Source organism: Gopherus evgoodei, chromosome 9 (assembly GCF_007399415.2).
Source record: "Gopherus evgoodei ecotype Sinaloan lineage chromosome 9, rGopEvg1_v1.p, whole genome shotgun sequence".
Taxonomy (NCBI): Eukaryota; Metazoa; Chordata; order Testudines; family Testudinidae; genus Gopherus; species Gopherus evgoodei.
In genome coordinates this window covers 83,157,223-83,173,392 of record NC_044330.1, presented here as the reverse complement: position 1 = coordinate 83,173,392, position 16,170 = coordinate 83,157,223, and the positions used below count along the sequence as shown (strand labels likewise).

General features: G+C 48.6%; 1 protein-coding gene across 1 annotated transcript in view; it reads left to right on the top strand.

Annotated features, from left to right (window-relative positions):
- The first annotated feature begins 6,336 nt into the window (after positions 1–6,336).
- Positions 6,337–16,170, top strand: part of FAM155B (family with sequence similarity 155 member B) — a 98,083-nt gene continuing 88,249 nt past the window's right edge. The window contains exon 1 of the mRNA XM_030576493.1: positions 6,337–7,697. Within this exon, the coding sequence (XP_030432353.1) occupies positions 6,882–7,697 (816 nt within the window). The 5' untranslated portion in view covers positions 6,337–6,881. The remainder of the gene's footprint in view (positions 7,698–16,170) is intronic.

Genomic DNA, 16,170 nt, shown 5'->3' with positions numbered 1-16,170 from the left:
TACCTGCCCGCACTACACCTGGCTCTAGCCAGCTCTGTATCCATCCTTCATTATCACAATGGAGCACTAAATGCATTCACAGAATAGAATAAAAGTGAGGTGACTCTGGCAGTTGCTGTGCCCTGCTCTGTTTCACTTGATGCCCACATGGTTCTGAGCCAAACTGGCCAATCAGACTCCATCTCTTATCCAGACTATTTTAATAATATAAATTAAAAGTTTCCCTGCATTACAGTCAAGGCCTTTAATGTGCTTAGTGCTCCTGTAGTACAGATTCAGGGCAATAAATCAGCATTCAGCATTAAACCTTATTGCTGCTTTCAAGTGCTTAGATTTGCCAGCACTAACTCAGGCTGCTGCCAAATGTTGTTTGTCGCACCAGCAGCATGAGGCACTTGCTGTCTGCACTGTACCCCAGCCTGCAGTCACTAGAGACCACCGAGAGGAAACAAAGACCCCAGGCGCAGCAAAGTGCTGATACATTGTCTGAGTGAGATGTGAGCTGCACCCCAGCACCCTACAGAGGGAGAACTTCTCCCATGGTGATCCCTCATCTCCACCATTCTGAGTATGCACAGCCTAGCAGAGGGCAGCAGAAGTGCCCCCTGCATAGCAACATGTGCAGAGTTTAGCACTCTATAAGGTAGGTTCCTTACCTGTCCAGACTCTTGTGGGTGACACTGCATTAAGATATGAAAGTGATTCAGTTACAGCAGGGATTTGTGGTATTGCAAAGCAAGAAACAGCATTGTGATGTGACAGTTTCATCCCTGAGAACAAAGCATGCAATATGGCAGCTCTGCTTCCACATGCCAAACCCAAACACTGACAGGGCTATTAGGGCATTTTTTGAAATGGAGATTTGAGAGTCAGAATCTGGGTTCATAGCCTCTAATCCTGGGTCCCACATGCATTAACAGGGATGAAATGCTCACAATGAAATGTCAACAATACATCATTCGTGTTCCACATAACCCAAATCCAACTTGGCCACCAAAACAAAGCATAAGGAGTGACTTGATGATCAATGTGAAATGGGGCAGACACTGATTTGAGCATCTCTGAAAGAATAAAGAATGGCAAACCCAGGAACCCCCTCTGATAACAAAGACATATCTGATTCTGGAACTATATACTAGCCAGCCTGTCTGAGGCATTTCTAAAACATCCCATCCCCATGGTAGTTGGGGGCCAAATACAGAACTAAGGGTTGCACAGCATTGATCCGTCCCTCCGCCCATCCTTGATTCAGGCACCTGCTTAGCTGTAATATTTTTTAATCAACATTCTGTTTTTGAGAGAAATCATGTGGGTAACTCCTGAGCTTGCCACCCATGCGCTAATCTGTCTGGCACAGCAGCTAGGTGACAATGCTGCCTGCAGTTGTTGAAAGTGATGTGCAGCTGGTTGTTGTCAGCACACTGGTGACACTAGAGCATGTGGCAGAAGCTACTCTACTGCTATCGCTAAATAATTGTGGGTGTGTTCTGGATAGAAGATAGGGCTGAACACAACAAGGTGATGGGATGGTCCTGAGCAGGGAGGTGGGGCAAGTAAAGCATAGCTGGCAGCAGAGCTAATTCCCAAACACATTGTTCATCCTGGCAATGTGCCTCACCCCTGACCTAAAGGGACGCCTCTGGGGAGAAGATGGGGACCATTTCAGTTGGTGGTATTTCTGATGTGAATGTCCAGCCTCTAGGAACTGAAAGTCCCCATCTTATACAGGCCCCTGGATAGCCATCTTCATGGTAGTGAATCTTACTGAGCACTGACATTGACTGGAACTGAACTGGTAACCTCCACTGTATTCCATTACCAGGTTCTGGAACCCCTCAACGTATTTTGTTATATGCATTTCTAAGGCACCCATCAGTACAATATTTAGGGCACCACAAAAGCTCATCATCAACAGTCCTTCAGGAGAAGGAACCAGGTCTCCTATTGTCAGATGGATGCAGAATCTTGGGAGGAAAAGCTGTCATGACACTGACAGTGGCTTCCTAGTTTGCTTATAGTGCCTCCTTTCCTCCATGGAATCCCTACCAGCAATGATTAGCACCTGGTGATGACAAAGAGGCTGTCAAGTATCAGAGGGGTAGCCGTGTTAGTCTGGATCTGTAAAAGCAGCAAAGAATCTTGTGGCACCTTATAGACTAACAGACGTTTTGGAGCATGAGCTTTCGTGGGTGAATACCCCTTAATCGGATGCATGACAAAGAGGCTGTGGCCCTGACTCTGAGTAGATACAAGTGTTCCACTTGTAAACCAAACGTTGAACCTTAAGACAAAGGCTGGGCTGGAGCCCAGGCTTCCAAACTGAACTGCCATGGCATTGTTAGCCAGCCCACGTTTCTCTGCTTGGAATAATAAAAATGTTAATAAACAAGATTGGTTCCTGAATAACAGCAGCAGCAGTAGTAAAGAAGAGAAATCCAAGGAAGGCTGAGCAAACTAATCAATTGTCTAATTAAGGACTTGTGTAAACCAGCAGTTTTTTAACGAAAGGACCAAGAGTGGGAGGAACTGTTAATGTTCTTCTGATATGGAGAAACTCCCAGGTAAAACATAGCTTTGTACCTTGGAAACGAACCCATTCCTCAAACTAGGTGAGCCATCCAATATTTGCATAGGCTTTATCTACATTTGCTGACGTTCCGGTTGGTGCCAGGGAGGAAATAGAAAGGGGATTGATCATAGCACTGAGTGCCCACTCACAACACCTGTGGGCTTTTGGGAAAGTTTGGACCCTGAGCAGAGCTTTTTTGTTTGGACTGGTCTATACAGTATAGAAACCCAGTGAATAAGGAAACAAGATAGGTATGGCATGCTGTAGTATTCATTATTTTCCAATTGTGGTGCCTTTGTTTCCCAAGTACCACACTTTTAAATTTCTAAGTAGTTGTGTGCAAGGACAGCAGCCTGGTTTTTTTCTTTTTGTTTGTTTGTTTGTTTCCCCCAGCCTGTTGCAGAGAAGACACAATCACACTGTGGTCTCTCCTGGAGACTTTACTTTTGTTCTTTCTTGTCATTTTTTGGCCAGAAAGAGAATTATCTCCCCCAAATATGCTCCTTCAGTTGACTTATTATGGCTTAGTGCCTTCCACATCAGGTTTCTGAAATTGTATGGAGGGCCGGTTAAGGGAGGCTGTGCCTCCCCAAACAGCCAGGCATGGCCTGGCTCCCTTCCCCCATCGGACCCCCTCTGCTTCTCGCCCCCTGACAGCCCCCCCCCAGGACTCCTGCCCCATCCAACCTCCCATTCCCTGTCTCCTGATGGCCCCCCCTTGCACCCCTGTCCCATCTACACCTCTCTGTCCCCTTACTGCCCCCTGGTGCCCCATCCAACCCCTCCTCTCCTTCCTGACTGCCCCCGGAACCCCTGCCCTCATTCCAACCCCTTGTTCCCTGCCCTCTGACTGCCCTGCCCCTATCCACACCCCGACCCCTGACCATCACCTTGAACTCCCCTGCCCTCTATTCAAATCCCCTCCCCCCCGCCCCCTTACCGCGCTGCCAGGAGCACCAGTGGCTGGCGGCGCTACAGCCGCACCACCCAGAACACCAGGATAGGAGCCATGCTGCCCGGCTGGAGCCAGCCACACCACTGTGCAGCACAGAGCACCGGGTCAGGCCAGCCTCTGCAGATGCGCTGCCCCAGGAGCTCGCAGCCCCATCGTCCAGAGCATTGCGCCAGCGGCGCAGTGAGCTGAGGCAGCGGGGACTGGGGGAACAGCGGGGCAGGGGCCGAGGGCTAGCCTCCCAGGCCAGAAGCTCAGGGGCCTGGCAGGAGGGTCCCATGGGCTGGATGTGGCCCGCAGGCTGTAGTTTGCCCTCCTCTGCCCTAATCTATGCCCTCAGATATGTGAGTATCATGAACACTGCTCTGTCTGGAATCGTCGGGGCACAGAAGAGTGAGCAATAGGAATTTATTCTGCATGCTGCTAGCACGTGTCATGTAGCCAGCTCTGCCATTTTTTTGCGCTGCCCTGTATCTCTCTCCTTCATGCTAGCTTTACAGGGAATCAGTCAGGCTGCAATGCAGGGGGTGGTCCAGAGGAGCAACTCCAATGCAAACGATTGTATAACTGGAGGGATGTTACTAGAGCTGGAAGCAATGACAGGCTTAACTTAGCGTAACTCACTTCAGGATGCAGCTAGATGAAAGCCCCAGAAATAGGAACACTTGGACCAGTTCCCACAAGCCAGGTTAATGCCTGCTTGTGAGAATGGATGAGTGTTTGGAAAGGCAAGCTCAGAGCACGCACCGTCTGCTGCTCTATTAACAGCAGAGTTTCACATTGCAGAGCTCTATTTATTGTTCATTTCTCTTGCCCAGGAAATCCCAGCGGGATGTTAATGGGGCTTGGGGCACAAGCAAGTGACGTTCCCTGGAAGTTGGTTTCTTCATCCATTTCAGGGGCGATTCCGAGTTCACTGTCAGGCCCTAGAGACAGAACCCTGGGGCCACCTCTTGGGAGGGCTCATTTCCCGACCCTTCTGGGAGTGACGGGCCCCTGCACTGGCCCCCGCTCGGAAGACAGAACTATGGGGCTCGGGAACCTCAGCACCGCCCTGGCTCCCCAGATATTCGGGGATGGGAACGCAACCCGCTGCCTGGCACAGACCGTTCACCTCCCGAGGCCAGTGTCACCACAGACAGAGGCCAGTGCGCGCCCCACAGCGCAGGAGCCCTTCCAGTGCTGCCAGGGGGGCAAAGCGCTGGGCATTGTCTACCCCCAGTCAGAGGGAAGAGCCGCACAGTGCCAGACAGCTCTGCTCGCTGCGCTGCTCCGGTATCTTCTCCCGGGCAGAGTCCGGGACTAGACAATGGGGTGAGTCCCTCCTGAGTGTGCCAGTAATAAACGGAGCCACACCTGGCCCGTGCTGCCGCTCGCCGTCCCCAACGGCGGCCGTCCTGCCAAGGCACCCAGCAAGGCCCAGTGGGATTGACCTGAGGGTGCAGACGGACCCTGTGAGCGCGAAGCCTTTGCCTGTGCAGAACAGCTGCCTCCTGGGCAGGAATTACCCGGAGCGCTTTGCCAGACTCGGAAAGAGCGAGCCCGGGACTCGGCTGGGGTTTCTCCGCAGGCTCCCGGGGCTTAGTAGAAGGGCAGCAGTGAGGGAGCTGCTGGCGGAAAGCAGGAGACGGCTAAAGAGACGTAACTCATCTTCTGGGGGAACCTCCCTGCAGAGAGAGCCCAGCTCCCTGCGCCGCTCTGACCCGCGCGCTCCTGCGCCGCTCTGACCCGCGCGCTGGTGTCTCTGAATTAAGCAGATGCGCCGCTCTCGGTAACTGGCTCCAGCCTTAGAAACGTAAAGAAACTCAGATCCTCCAGCTCAGCTCTCATCCTGCCTTGTGAATTCCTTGCCGATCATGGCTCCCAGGGATTTCCCTTCCCCTCTAAACAGTTGTTTACCGGGAAAACACACGGAACCCGGACTCGGCCAGAGCTGATCAATGTCACCGCGCTTCCAAACTTGTGCATAAGCAAATCGTCCGCATCCTGGCAGCCAGCGCAGGCGGGGGGCTCCACAGACTGGAAGGCTGCCTCCTGCACCCTCCTGTGCCAGGGAAGGCGCTGTGGGGCCCCCCGACCCCTGCTGGGTCTGGCTGGGTTGTGGCAGGAGCTGTCCTTCAGCACCACGGCACCTGCAAGCCCCTGGGTGGCCCGCGGCGCCCGTTCCCGCCGCTCCGCGTTTTCCCCCAGGAGCTCAGCCCCGCAGCCTGCCTGTGGCAGAGCGAGCCCCGCGCAGAAGCAATGTCAGCTTGGTCCAGGACCTGCTTCCTGAATCCAGGCAACTTATTCTTCCAGCTCAGTGAGGAGAAGCAAGGCGCGGGGCGGGGGGCAGGAGGCGGCCAGGAGGCGAGAAGAGGCTCGCAGCCCCTTGGATCCGAGAGCCTGGGGAGGATCTGCCGCGGTGTCCCACGCACAGAGACATTAGCCCCCTCCCTTCCCCCCAGGATGAACTCCGGGGACCGCCAGCCACCGTGGCGGAGCTCAGGCCACCTGCAGCAGGGACCAGTCCCCCGGCGAAGGTGCCGCGTGCCCAGTATCCCAGCGCTGTGTGTGCGCCAGCTGCTGGGCTGGGCCGGGCCGGGGGTAGGAAGGCGTCTGAATGAACGCTGGGAAGAGCGGATCTGATGAATGAACGGCTCCCTGGAGTGAATGGAGAGGCTGGGTTTCGGGGGAGGGGAGGCACAAAACAAATTGCTGGGTAGATGAAGAGGGGATGAGGAGCGCGCACGCGCCTCCCCTTCGCTCCCCCTCCCCCTGCGTCTCCCCCCTCTCTCCCTGATCAATTTCTCAAGGTGTTCTCTGTACAGCTGAAGATGGCGACAGATTGAGGGGGGATGGAAAACAGGAGACACCGATCCAGGATGATCAGGAACGGGGAAAACGTTGCCCACCAAAAAAGAAAGAGGAAAGCGGAGTGATTGTGTGTGCAGGGGAGGGCAGAGGCAGGCAGGAGAAAGGAGAGGAGGCGAGGCATCCCGGCAGGATGAGGATGAGGAGGGCCAAGCGCTGACTGTGGGGAGAAGGAGTATGCTTCTGCCTGGCTCCGCTCTGGGCTGAGGAGCTCGCTGTATGGACTGGCATTGGCGAACAGCAGCCTGGACATGTTGAGGACCGTGGCGCTGATTTTTCCTCCCGTAGCAACATGCAATGGCTGGTGGTAGCATTTAGCAGCCCAGGAGGAGGTGGAGGTGGTGGAGGAGGGGAAGGCACTTCCTTGTTTCTAACCATGAGAATGATGCCCATCATCACACCATGCTTCAGAGGAGGTAGGTGACATTGTTGGGGGGAGTCTATAAGAGGAGAGGAGCAAAGAGAACCACACCGGAGACCGCAGTAGCCCCTCCACTCAGCCCCTAAAATATGATCAGGGGGGCTTGGATGTATCCAAGAGAAGATGACGCTGTGTTACAAATTTGTTGTGCACCAAGACAAAACGACAAACCCTGCGCTGATTCCGAGAGGGCACAGAAATGGCGAATGTCTCTGGCATCCCTTCTATTTTTCACTGTCCTCCTCTCTGATCATCTGTGGCTCTGTGCTGGAGCCAAGCTCAGATCCAAGGATAGGAGCTTAGCCATGCAGACGCCTTGGGGGGACGCAAGCCAGCGCGCCTTCCAGCCACATTTCCTTTTGACAGGGGATCAACAGTCACAGGAGGGGAGGTGTGAGATTTTTTTAAGCAATTTGACCAAATTTGCTGCTCCGATCCCATATTGCACTGGTGCCCGGGGTCATTTCGATCTGGACTCAGCTTGCACCAAATTGTATTCCTTGCAGCGACTCTTGGGCTCTTTCCCTTCTGTACCCTTAAGGCCACCCCCCTCCTCCTCCTCTTCATCAGCCTCTTTTTTTTCCTCTTCCTCCTCCAAAATAAACTTCTTAAAGGCTTATTTTAGGAACTTCAACCTCTCTTTTTGTGATACTTACACGATCTGGGACCTGCTGCTGGGTATGGCCGGCCCAGACAGCTTGGATTGCAGTTTGGACAACCTGATGGTGGATTTCGTGGCTGCTGCAGCCGGTGCTCTGGACGGAGAGGCGTGTAGCAGCTGTGTCCAGGCTTATCAGAGGCTGGACCAACACGCTCAGGAAAAATATGAGGAGTTTGACCTCTTGCTGGAGAAATACTTGCAATCAGAAGAGTATTCAGTTAGATCCTGCATAAGAGACTGCAAGGTAGGAGGGGGAAGCACAAGGGGCCTCCGAGCCTCTGCCAAACCACACTAGAAGAAAAGTAGCTTAAGGCAAATCACACCATTTTCCTGGGTCCCAGTCTCCCCTCCCCCATCTCCCTTGTTGCTCCTTTGTTCTGTCTGTTGGCTGGTTGGACTTTTTTGCTTTCACAAGAATTGGTTAATGCTGATGTGGCCTCTTTGGATGTGCTGGAGCCCTGCAGCCCTGGCAAAAGTCACAGCAGCAGGAGGAAGAGGAGGAGGAGGAGGAGAAGGGAATGAAACCGTTCAGTCTGGTAAAAAATAATAATAAAAGCCCGCTGAGGGTATGACTCGAGCACTGGTGGGTCCCCCATGCTCTCTTTCCTCTCCCCCAGCACAGCCTGGCAGAAGGCATTTCCTTGGGTCCTCAGATTCCTTTCTTCCTGATCTGAAACCCAGTGGCATTCCCCTGGGCTAGCTGGGCTTTCCAAACCTAATCCCACAAAGGAGGCTGGAAGGGGCAGATAGCCTGGGGGGTGCCACCACAGAGAACATTCCTCTGGTCAAGTAAATCTGGGTGCTGCACGAGTTCAGTCCCATAGAAATGCCCATTTTGGATGGCAAATCAGTGGAGCAAAGCCTATAGAAATGGTCTCCTCCATGCACACAGCCCAGACTTTGGGCAAGTGACTAGAACTCACACGCGGAACAGATGTGGGAGCCCACTGGCTGCTGCTTCATCCAGCCTGTTGTAAATCAGTGTGGGTCCTGCGTGGGGGGAGGGGAGGATCTCAGTGGATAATTAGGCAAAGGTGTTTGAAATGAAGTGGTGACCTGATGTGACCCAAGAGAACAATGGCTCTCCCCTCCCCACAGCTCTCTCGGATTGTCCTCTGCCTGGGAGAAAGATCTCCAGAGAGCTAGTCAGAGAAAAGGAAGAATCAGACGTTTGTCAACCCTGGCCTCTGCATACTTGTGTCCCGAGGAAAGTGGCTGATAGATCAGGGAGTTAGGAGTTAGTGGAGGTGAGGCCTTTGAACCTCTCTGAATTGTGTACTCTTAAGGACCTATTTCTGCAGATCACTTTCCCCCTGTTTCCCAAAAGTTCGAGGGAAACAAATGATTCCCTTCCCTTTTCTAGAAGAGGCCCCTGGAGTTGCTTGTGCTAAGCCCTCCATCCTCCTGCAGCGCAGTGCAGTCAGTGTTATGAGCAGCCTGCATTTCCATCAGAATTTACAGCCACCCCACAATCCCTCCCCACCCCAGCCAGACAAGTCACTCAAAGCCCGCTCTAGTTGCCTCAGATTACATTTCTAGCAGACCCCGGGGTTGCTGTTACTTATCAGCACACACCTACACCTGGCTCTGGGTTGGGTTGGAGGCAGTTCTGTCAGTTCTCCTCACTGAGGCATGGTGAGCTAGCCCTATCAGGTGGTGATGGTGGGAGAAGAGAGACCGCAGTGGGGCTTCTTCTGAGGCCCATGCTGGGCGATGATCAGGGAAGGGTAAGAAAAGTGAATGTACTTCCACCTGGACTCTGGTACTGGATGCAGGGCTGGGGTGGAGTGCCTGGCAGTAAATAGACAGGCATTAGGGGAATTCTACTTGACTTGTGTAGACCAAATACTGGAGAGCTCTAGGGGCTGGGCCTAGAAGTGTGTGTGTGAATAGTGCCTCACACAGTGTGACTGCTGCTATAATACAGAGAAATAATAACCATAACCAAATACATTTTTGTACCTGGGCACATTAATCCATGTAGGCCCTTATTCTGTCCTTGGCAGTGACACGTGTGCCCAGTATTTCATAGGAAGGCAAAAATACCCACAATGCACTTAGCTAGTTGTGCAGTGCTGTAGCTCTCGTGGAGAAGAATTTATTCCCAAAGCTGCAGGTGATCACTTCATATGCAAGAAGCATAAGAGTTGCCTTCCCCAGCACCAATTGGAACAAACTTCCCAGCCCACCGTAGTCAACTATGTTTTTAATATATTCCAATGTCCATCCAGATTCCTTGTAAATTACATGAAACTCTTCAATCATTTCTCATGAAAAGGACATAAAAGTTTAATCCCCATGACATAGCTCTTTGAACTTCAACATGTTCAACAGCCCTTGAGTGACTCTGATGAGATTTTCTGACTTCACCTGTGCAATCTCCCTTTAGCTGTTATGTCCAGGAAATGTAACTGTCTTGTTAAATTATACCTGAAACCTTTTCTCAGAGCAATTTCTTGGGGGAGAGAGAGTGTCTGTGTGTGATAGAAAAGGCTTTGCTTCCACATGACCTCACGGAACAATTGTATCAGTACTCACAAACTGACCAGGGTTGCTCTTAGTCAATACTTTTATGGGAGACCTCTAAGGAAATCTCAGAGCTGCAGTAAAGGTATTTGTGATGCATTAAGTGGTGCTCTTCCCCTCAAGGAAGTACTGAACTAACACCTTAGTATGGTGCTGGGGTATGGAGTTACTGCTGCAGGTACCATCTGTCAGGTAATGTGAAATTGAGATTTTGATCATCACTTCCTGACAGCTTTTGAAATCAATGTTTTTGGAAAGATGTTAGCCCTGTTGTCCTGGGAAGATTCCAGTTTGGGTAATTACATTCTGCCTACCTAAATTCTTCCTGCAGTTTCAAAGGTATATGATGTTCTGCTTACACTGAATTGTTTTGTATTGCTGTTCTGCTCTGTTAAATTGTTGTCATATTCCACTGGAAAATGACTGCATTATTGCCATTTATTATTTTTATTGCAGTAGCTTCTGAGTCCCTAGTCAGGAACAGGGTCCCATTGTGCTTGGCACTCTACAAACCTGTAGAAAGAGATGATTTCTTCCCCTCAAAAGCTCAGAATCTAAGACCTGGTCATGGAAGAAGTGTGAAAAAAAACAAAAGGAGGGAATTGGGGAGGAAGGAGAAGGGTAATAGTGATAGGGATACATGGCTGCATAGACTAGCTACAGTCACAACTTGATGGTACTTAATCCTTTAAAATAAACAAATAAAACAGATATCAGCAATCCCCCTGGCAATCTACCTGGGCATTTTCAGATGGCAGTTTTCCATAGGCATCACAGACAAAGCGGATCTTAAGGAAGGAGAAGGTAGTGACTTTATGGATCAGTGTGGGAATTGTGTTCTATATGTAAGGAGCAGAGTGGAAGAAAGCACAAAGATATTTGTGGGGGAAGGGGACAAATGGGCAGGCATTGTTGGTGGTGTGACTCAATAAGCTACAGGTAGGGAGTGGCAGAGATGTGTATATTTCCTGTGCACATAATTTTAAAAGCATATTGGCATTCTTTAGGATAAAAGGCCTATAGGAAAGTCAGACACTATCTGTGTGTAACTATCATAGAAGAATTCAGAGGTGTGAGTAACCAAAACACAAGATACATATATCAGGGGAGCGATATAAAGCGGGAACTTTGTATATAAGAATATAATATAAGAAAGGCCATACTGGGTCAGACCAAAGATCCATCTAACCCAGTATCCTGTCTTCTGATAATGACCAAGTGACAGGTGCTTCAGAGGGAATGAACAGAACAGGTACCCATTAAGTGATCCATCCCCTGTCATCAATTCCCAGTTTCTGACAATAACAGAGGCACTACAGACACCATACCTGCACATCCTGGCTAATAGCAATTGATGGACCTATCCTCCATGAATTTATCTAGTTCTTTTTTGAACCCTGTTATAGTCTTGGCCTTCACCAGGGCCGGCTCCAGGCACCAGTGTAGGAAGCAGATGCTTGGGGCAGCCAATTCAAAGGGACGGCACTCCATCCGGTATCAGAGCAGCATGGGTCTCTCATTCCCTCTCTTCCTCTTTGAGCTGCCACCAAATTGCTGCTGAAGAGGAAGAGAGGGGGGACCTGCCGCCGAAGAAGCGGCATGATTGAGCTGCTGCCGAACTGCTGCCACTCGTCTTTTTTTTTTTTGCCACTTGGGGCGGCAGGAAAGCTGGAGCTGGCCCTGGCCTTCACAACATCCTCTGGCAAAGAGTTACACAGGTTGACTGTGTGAAGAAATACTTCCTTTTCTTTGTTTTAAACCTGCTGCCTATTAATTTCATTTGGTGACCCCTAGTTCTTGTGTTATGAGAGGGAGTAAATAACACTTCCTTATGTACTTTCTCCGCACGAGTCATCATTTTACAGACCTCTGTCATATCCCCCCTTAATTGTGTCTTTTCCAAACTGAAAAGTCCCAGTCTAATTAAGCCCCAGTGGCCATCTACCTGGGCATTTTCAGTATATGGTTTAGGCATTAGTTCAGCAAAGCACATAAGCACTTGCTTAACATCCACCTCTGTTGAGTTTAACATGTGCTTTGTGGAATAAGAGCTTTAATAGATAAACAGATTAAAGTACTAAATAAATTAGTGGGTTGGGGGCTTAGATGACAAACTGACACCACTGAAGTCTAAACACTTAGAAATAGGTCCGTATGTCAACAGGTACTCAGATACCATGGTGATAGGCTTGGGCTGGGAACTTAGAAAGAATAATATGTAGAGGTCAAGGTAGTGATAATAAGAAACATATCAGGTAATTTGCTAGATTGTCAAGTATTTACTATGATTACTTATATCACCAAATAACAACAGTTTTACAAATTTGACAAGATCTATTTGACAAGTAGCATTAGAGTTCTCCATTTGCAAAAAGAAGATAATACCTAACTCAACAGTTGTTGTGATTAGTGAGTTCTGATCTGATTTGCAAAGGTTCTGAGCACCTGCAGCTCTCATTGCCTTCTGCTAAGGTTGTGGTTATTCAACAGGTCTGAAAATTCAAGCTATTAATGTGTGTAAAGCAACTTAAATTTCTAAAGTACTATTCAAATGCTGAATACCATTGTATTTGAAAATATATCTTTGGGCTCTATACTGCTTAGAGAATATTTGGGATATATACTGCTCAGAGAATAGGCAACACTGCAGAGCACTTTTCAGCTAAGGTTTTGTTTTGCTTTATGTTTGTTTGGTTTTTTAATGATCAAAAGTGCAAAAATATAAGAATTAAAGGACAATGCAGCAAAATCCGATTGGAAAATCTGTGGCTTCTGCAAAAATCCTGCATTAAAGGCCCTGGCCATAAAGATTTTGAAGGTTCAAGGAGCACATATCTCATATGATGGGTTATTTGATTATATAAGTTTTCCTGAACTGAGTAAATATGCAACAAGAAGGAACATTAATCTTTACTGGGAAAGGCTTTTATCACGAGAGGAAAATGCTTCCTACAAATGATAGTAACTTCCCTTGTTTTGCTCCAGATCAGCAGAGGATGAGAGCATGACTCTTCAGACAACAGTTTTGTGAGGCAGGGTGAGAGGAATTTTTCAGACATATTTTTCCCTGTCCCTCCCTGGTTTGAGGGACACCAGAGAGAATGATACAGACCCAAAGTGGGGAAGGCAGAAGCAAGGAACCCCAGAGGGCCTCCTCTAAAAGGACACAACTCAGGGTTGGTTGTTGCTTTAGTTTTTCTTTTATTGACGAACACAGATGAAAGGTGCTGCACTGACGGCTGTGGAGGGTGGAATGTCTCTGTATCCACACAACAAATACAGCACAGACATGGGGGACAAACTTCCTCTAGATGTTGACTCCTGTCAACATCCTTCAGCCTGACCTGGAGGAGAGGACCCTCACTAGGGCGTGAGTGTAACTTGGACTCCATGGCCCACTCAGCCCTTGACATCACTGCAGAGAATGCCAGAAAGCGGGCCAATTAGTGCTAGTTGTGGTGATGGTGGCTTTTGTGATCTGGATACCTACCCATGAGGCACTGGACTGAGACCCACCAAACCTATTTCACAAAATGGCCAATAAACAGCCATCAGAGAGTAATGATTTGGGGATTGCACTGGAACTGGTGAAAGGTTCTAAGTCTCATTCACTATCCCTGGCCCATCCAGTCTTCCAGCAGTAAATCTTTTGGCCCTTTCGCTAATGAATGTTTTTCTGTCTTTCATGATAAGCCATGGAAAACCTAACACTGGAAAACAATACAATCCCAGCTCTACTGGCACAAAATTCCTCAGAGACCTATCTATCTGTGGAGGCACATCTCCCACCAGTAATTTCCTCCAAGAGGGACTATGTAACTCAATAAATATCACAAATGCAATTATTAGGGAACCCCAATGAGTTCAGCGACTTTGTGTTTTTTATTGGCTGGTTTATTTAAAAAAAATATCAGCCAGGAATAGCTACTTACTTCATTTTTGCTGCAGCAGCTTTGACCCGTAGCAAAACCTATACAATTTCCAATGAAATGTGAAAACTGATATTCCATGAAAGGGAACAAAATCTGATGATTTCTGTGAAAACGGTCCATTTCACTTCATTCAGAGGGTAAAGGTCAAGTGGCTGGGAGAGGTAGTGGGGGTTAGAAGTCTGGTGGGTGAAGTGGGCAGCAGCAGCAGAGAAAAGCAGCGTTAAGGAGTTTCACTTTATTCATTTTATTATTATTTTTGTTTCATTGTCTTCTTGTCTGGTCACAAAAGCAACAGAGACAGAGAGAGAATCCCCAGGCAACTTAACTAACAGCTGGTGAGAGGAACTAACTCCCAGAGAGCCTTGACCAATTTTGAACTGCTGTCCATCATAGGTACCTCTGATGTGAACCATGAAGGTCCTTAGACTCCAAAATCCCATAGTTAGGCACCTCAGTGATTCACAAATTTCCACTCAGCTGTCACTTAACCCAGCAGGTGCCTAAATTCAAAGCGCCTCTAAGTTTTTGCCTCTAGGCATGCACTCTGTAGCCTCACTTTAGGCATCTGGATGCCCATCTCCCACCTGATCCTCAAAGCCATTCACAAATTGAGAAAATTAAGTGTTCAGCCTGGGCAAAGACAGTGGCACCATGGGATTTTTAAAATTTTTTGAACTTCTCTGGCTTCCTCCAATGCAGAAAATCCTTGAATGCCCAGTGCTAAGTGCAAAGGACCAAGGGATACCCTCTGAGAAATGCCACATGCTTCGCCCACAGCAAGGCACTGCCATGTGTACACAATGATGTGAACTGAAAGAAGGAACAATTGTCCCATGTGTGTGCATGCCGTTATCATGGCTTACGTTCTGTGAATTAAATAATGTACATACATCAAATCAATCCAGTTCAACACATACACACACACACACTCACCTGTGTTGACAAGCCCTATGTCAGGTTCAGGGACCCGATCCAATTGTTTAGAGGCACCTTCCCTGAAGAACAGAGCCCTGAACTGTAGAATAGGATTCCACTGTAACTCGCAAAGGAGAAAGGTGCATGCTAGCAAATGTTCTCAACAGAACAATGAGATGTAGGAACCTTTAGCTAGTATAAAATCTGTTAGCAAACACTCTTCTCTTGCGGTAGGTTCACAGGTAAATCCCAGCTCCAAGATCTGTCTCTCCTGTTTTTCCTTCCAGCCTTTCCAGCCCTCCTGGGCACAGGAAGAGATGGAATGGTTTAAAAGGCCAGCACTCTGTAGTGAGTGCCTGACCACTTGCTGGTTTGTTTGAATAGAAGTAGGTACTGTACAAATCACTGTTTCTTAATAAATCAGCTGCAACCATCCCTCCTCAGGCAGCACAAGCTGAGTGGAGTTGGGCCTGGTCAGTACTTGGCAAAGAAAAAGGCAGGTGTTGCAGGAAGTGGTATAGATAATTCAGTATTACATATTTGCTAAGTGTCAGTGCATTCAACACCTCACAAGATACAAAGGAGCTTGCAGTGTAAAAGACAAGCAAAGATTAGACAAAAATCACGCTTGCAGATCCAGAAGATGGACATTACTTAATATGGTGGAGTCTCTATATAAGGAATAGAGTTGTTTAGATTATTCATTACAAAAATATTCAAAGCAAATTTAGATCTTTTTTGTGTATGGGAGTCATTCATAAACTTATCCTGATTTCTGCAAACAACTTTGGTATTCTAGAGGGACACCATCAACTTTAAAACCACACTCTGTCTGAAAATGTTTTACTTACGACTGTTCCAACTAACTTGAGCACTATGGCTAACAGGTTAGATGAGGAAAATGCTTTTCTTTATTTTATTGGTTCAGTACATTTGCCAGCACTTGTGTAGTGTCAGTTTCACTGTCCCCCTTATGCTCAGTTAATTGGTTTTCCCTAGTTGGTTGTGTGGGTCTATTTCACAGCAACAAGGGAAAAGATAAAAAGAAAGAAACTGCAATTGTAAACCCACAAAAATTGGCAGAGGGGATGCAAAGTCAGGTGCAGTTTCTGAGTCATGGGCAGCTTGCCCCTTTTTGGGCTGATGGCCTGGGCATAGTGTAGAGGCACACCTGACAGAGATCAGCAGTTTCCCCTCCACAGGGCAGCAGGAAGCTGCAGGGAGGAGAGGGAAAGCTCAAGAGACTATAAAGAGTGAGAAAGGCAACTCTAGTGAAGACCCTGAGACCAAGGGAGTTATTCCAGCTGGGAAGGGCTGGTACTAGCCTGCTAAGGTAAGGAGCCT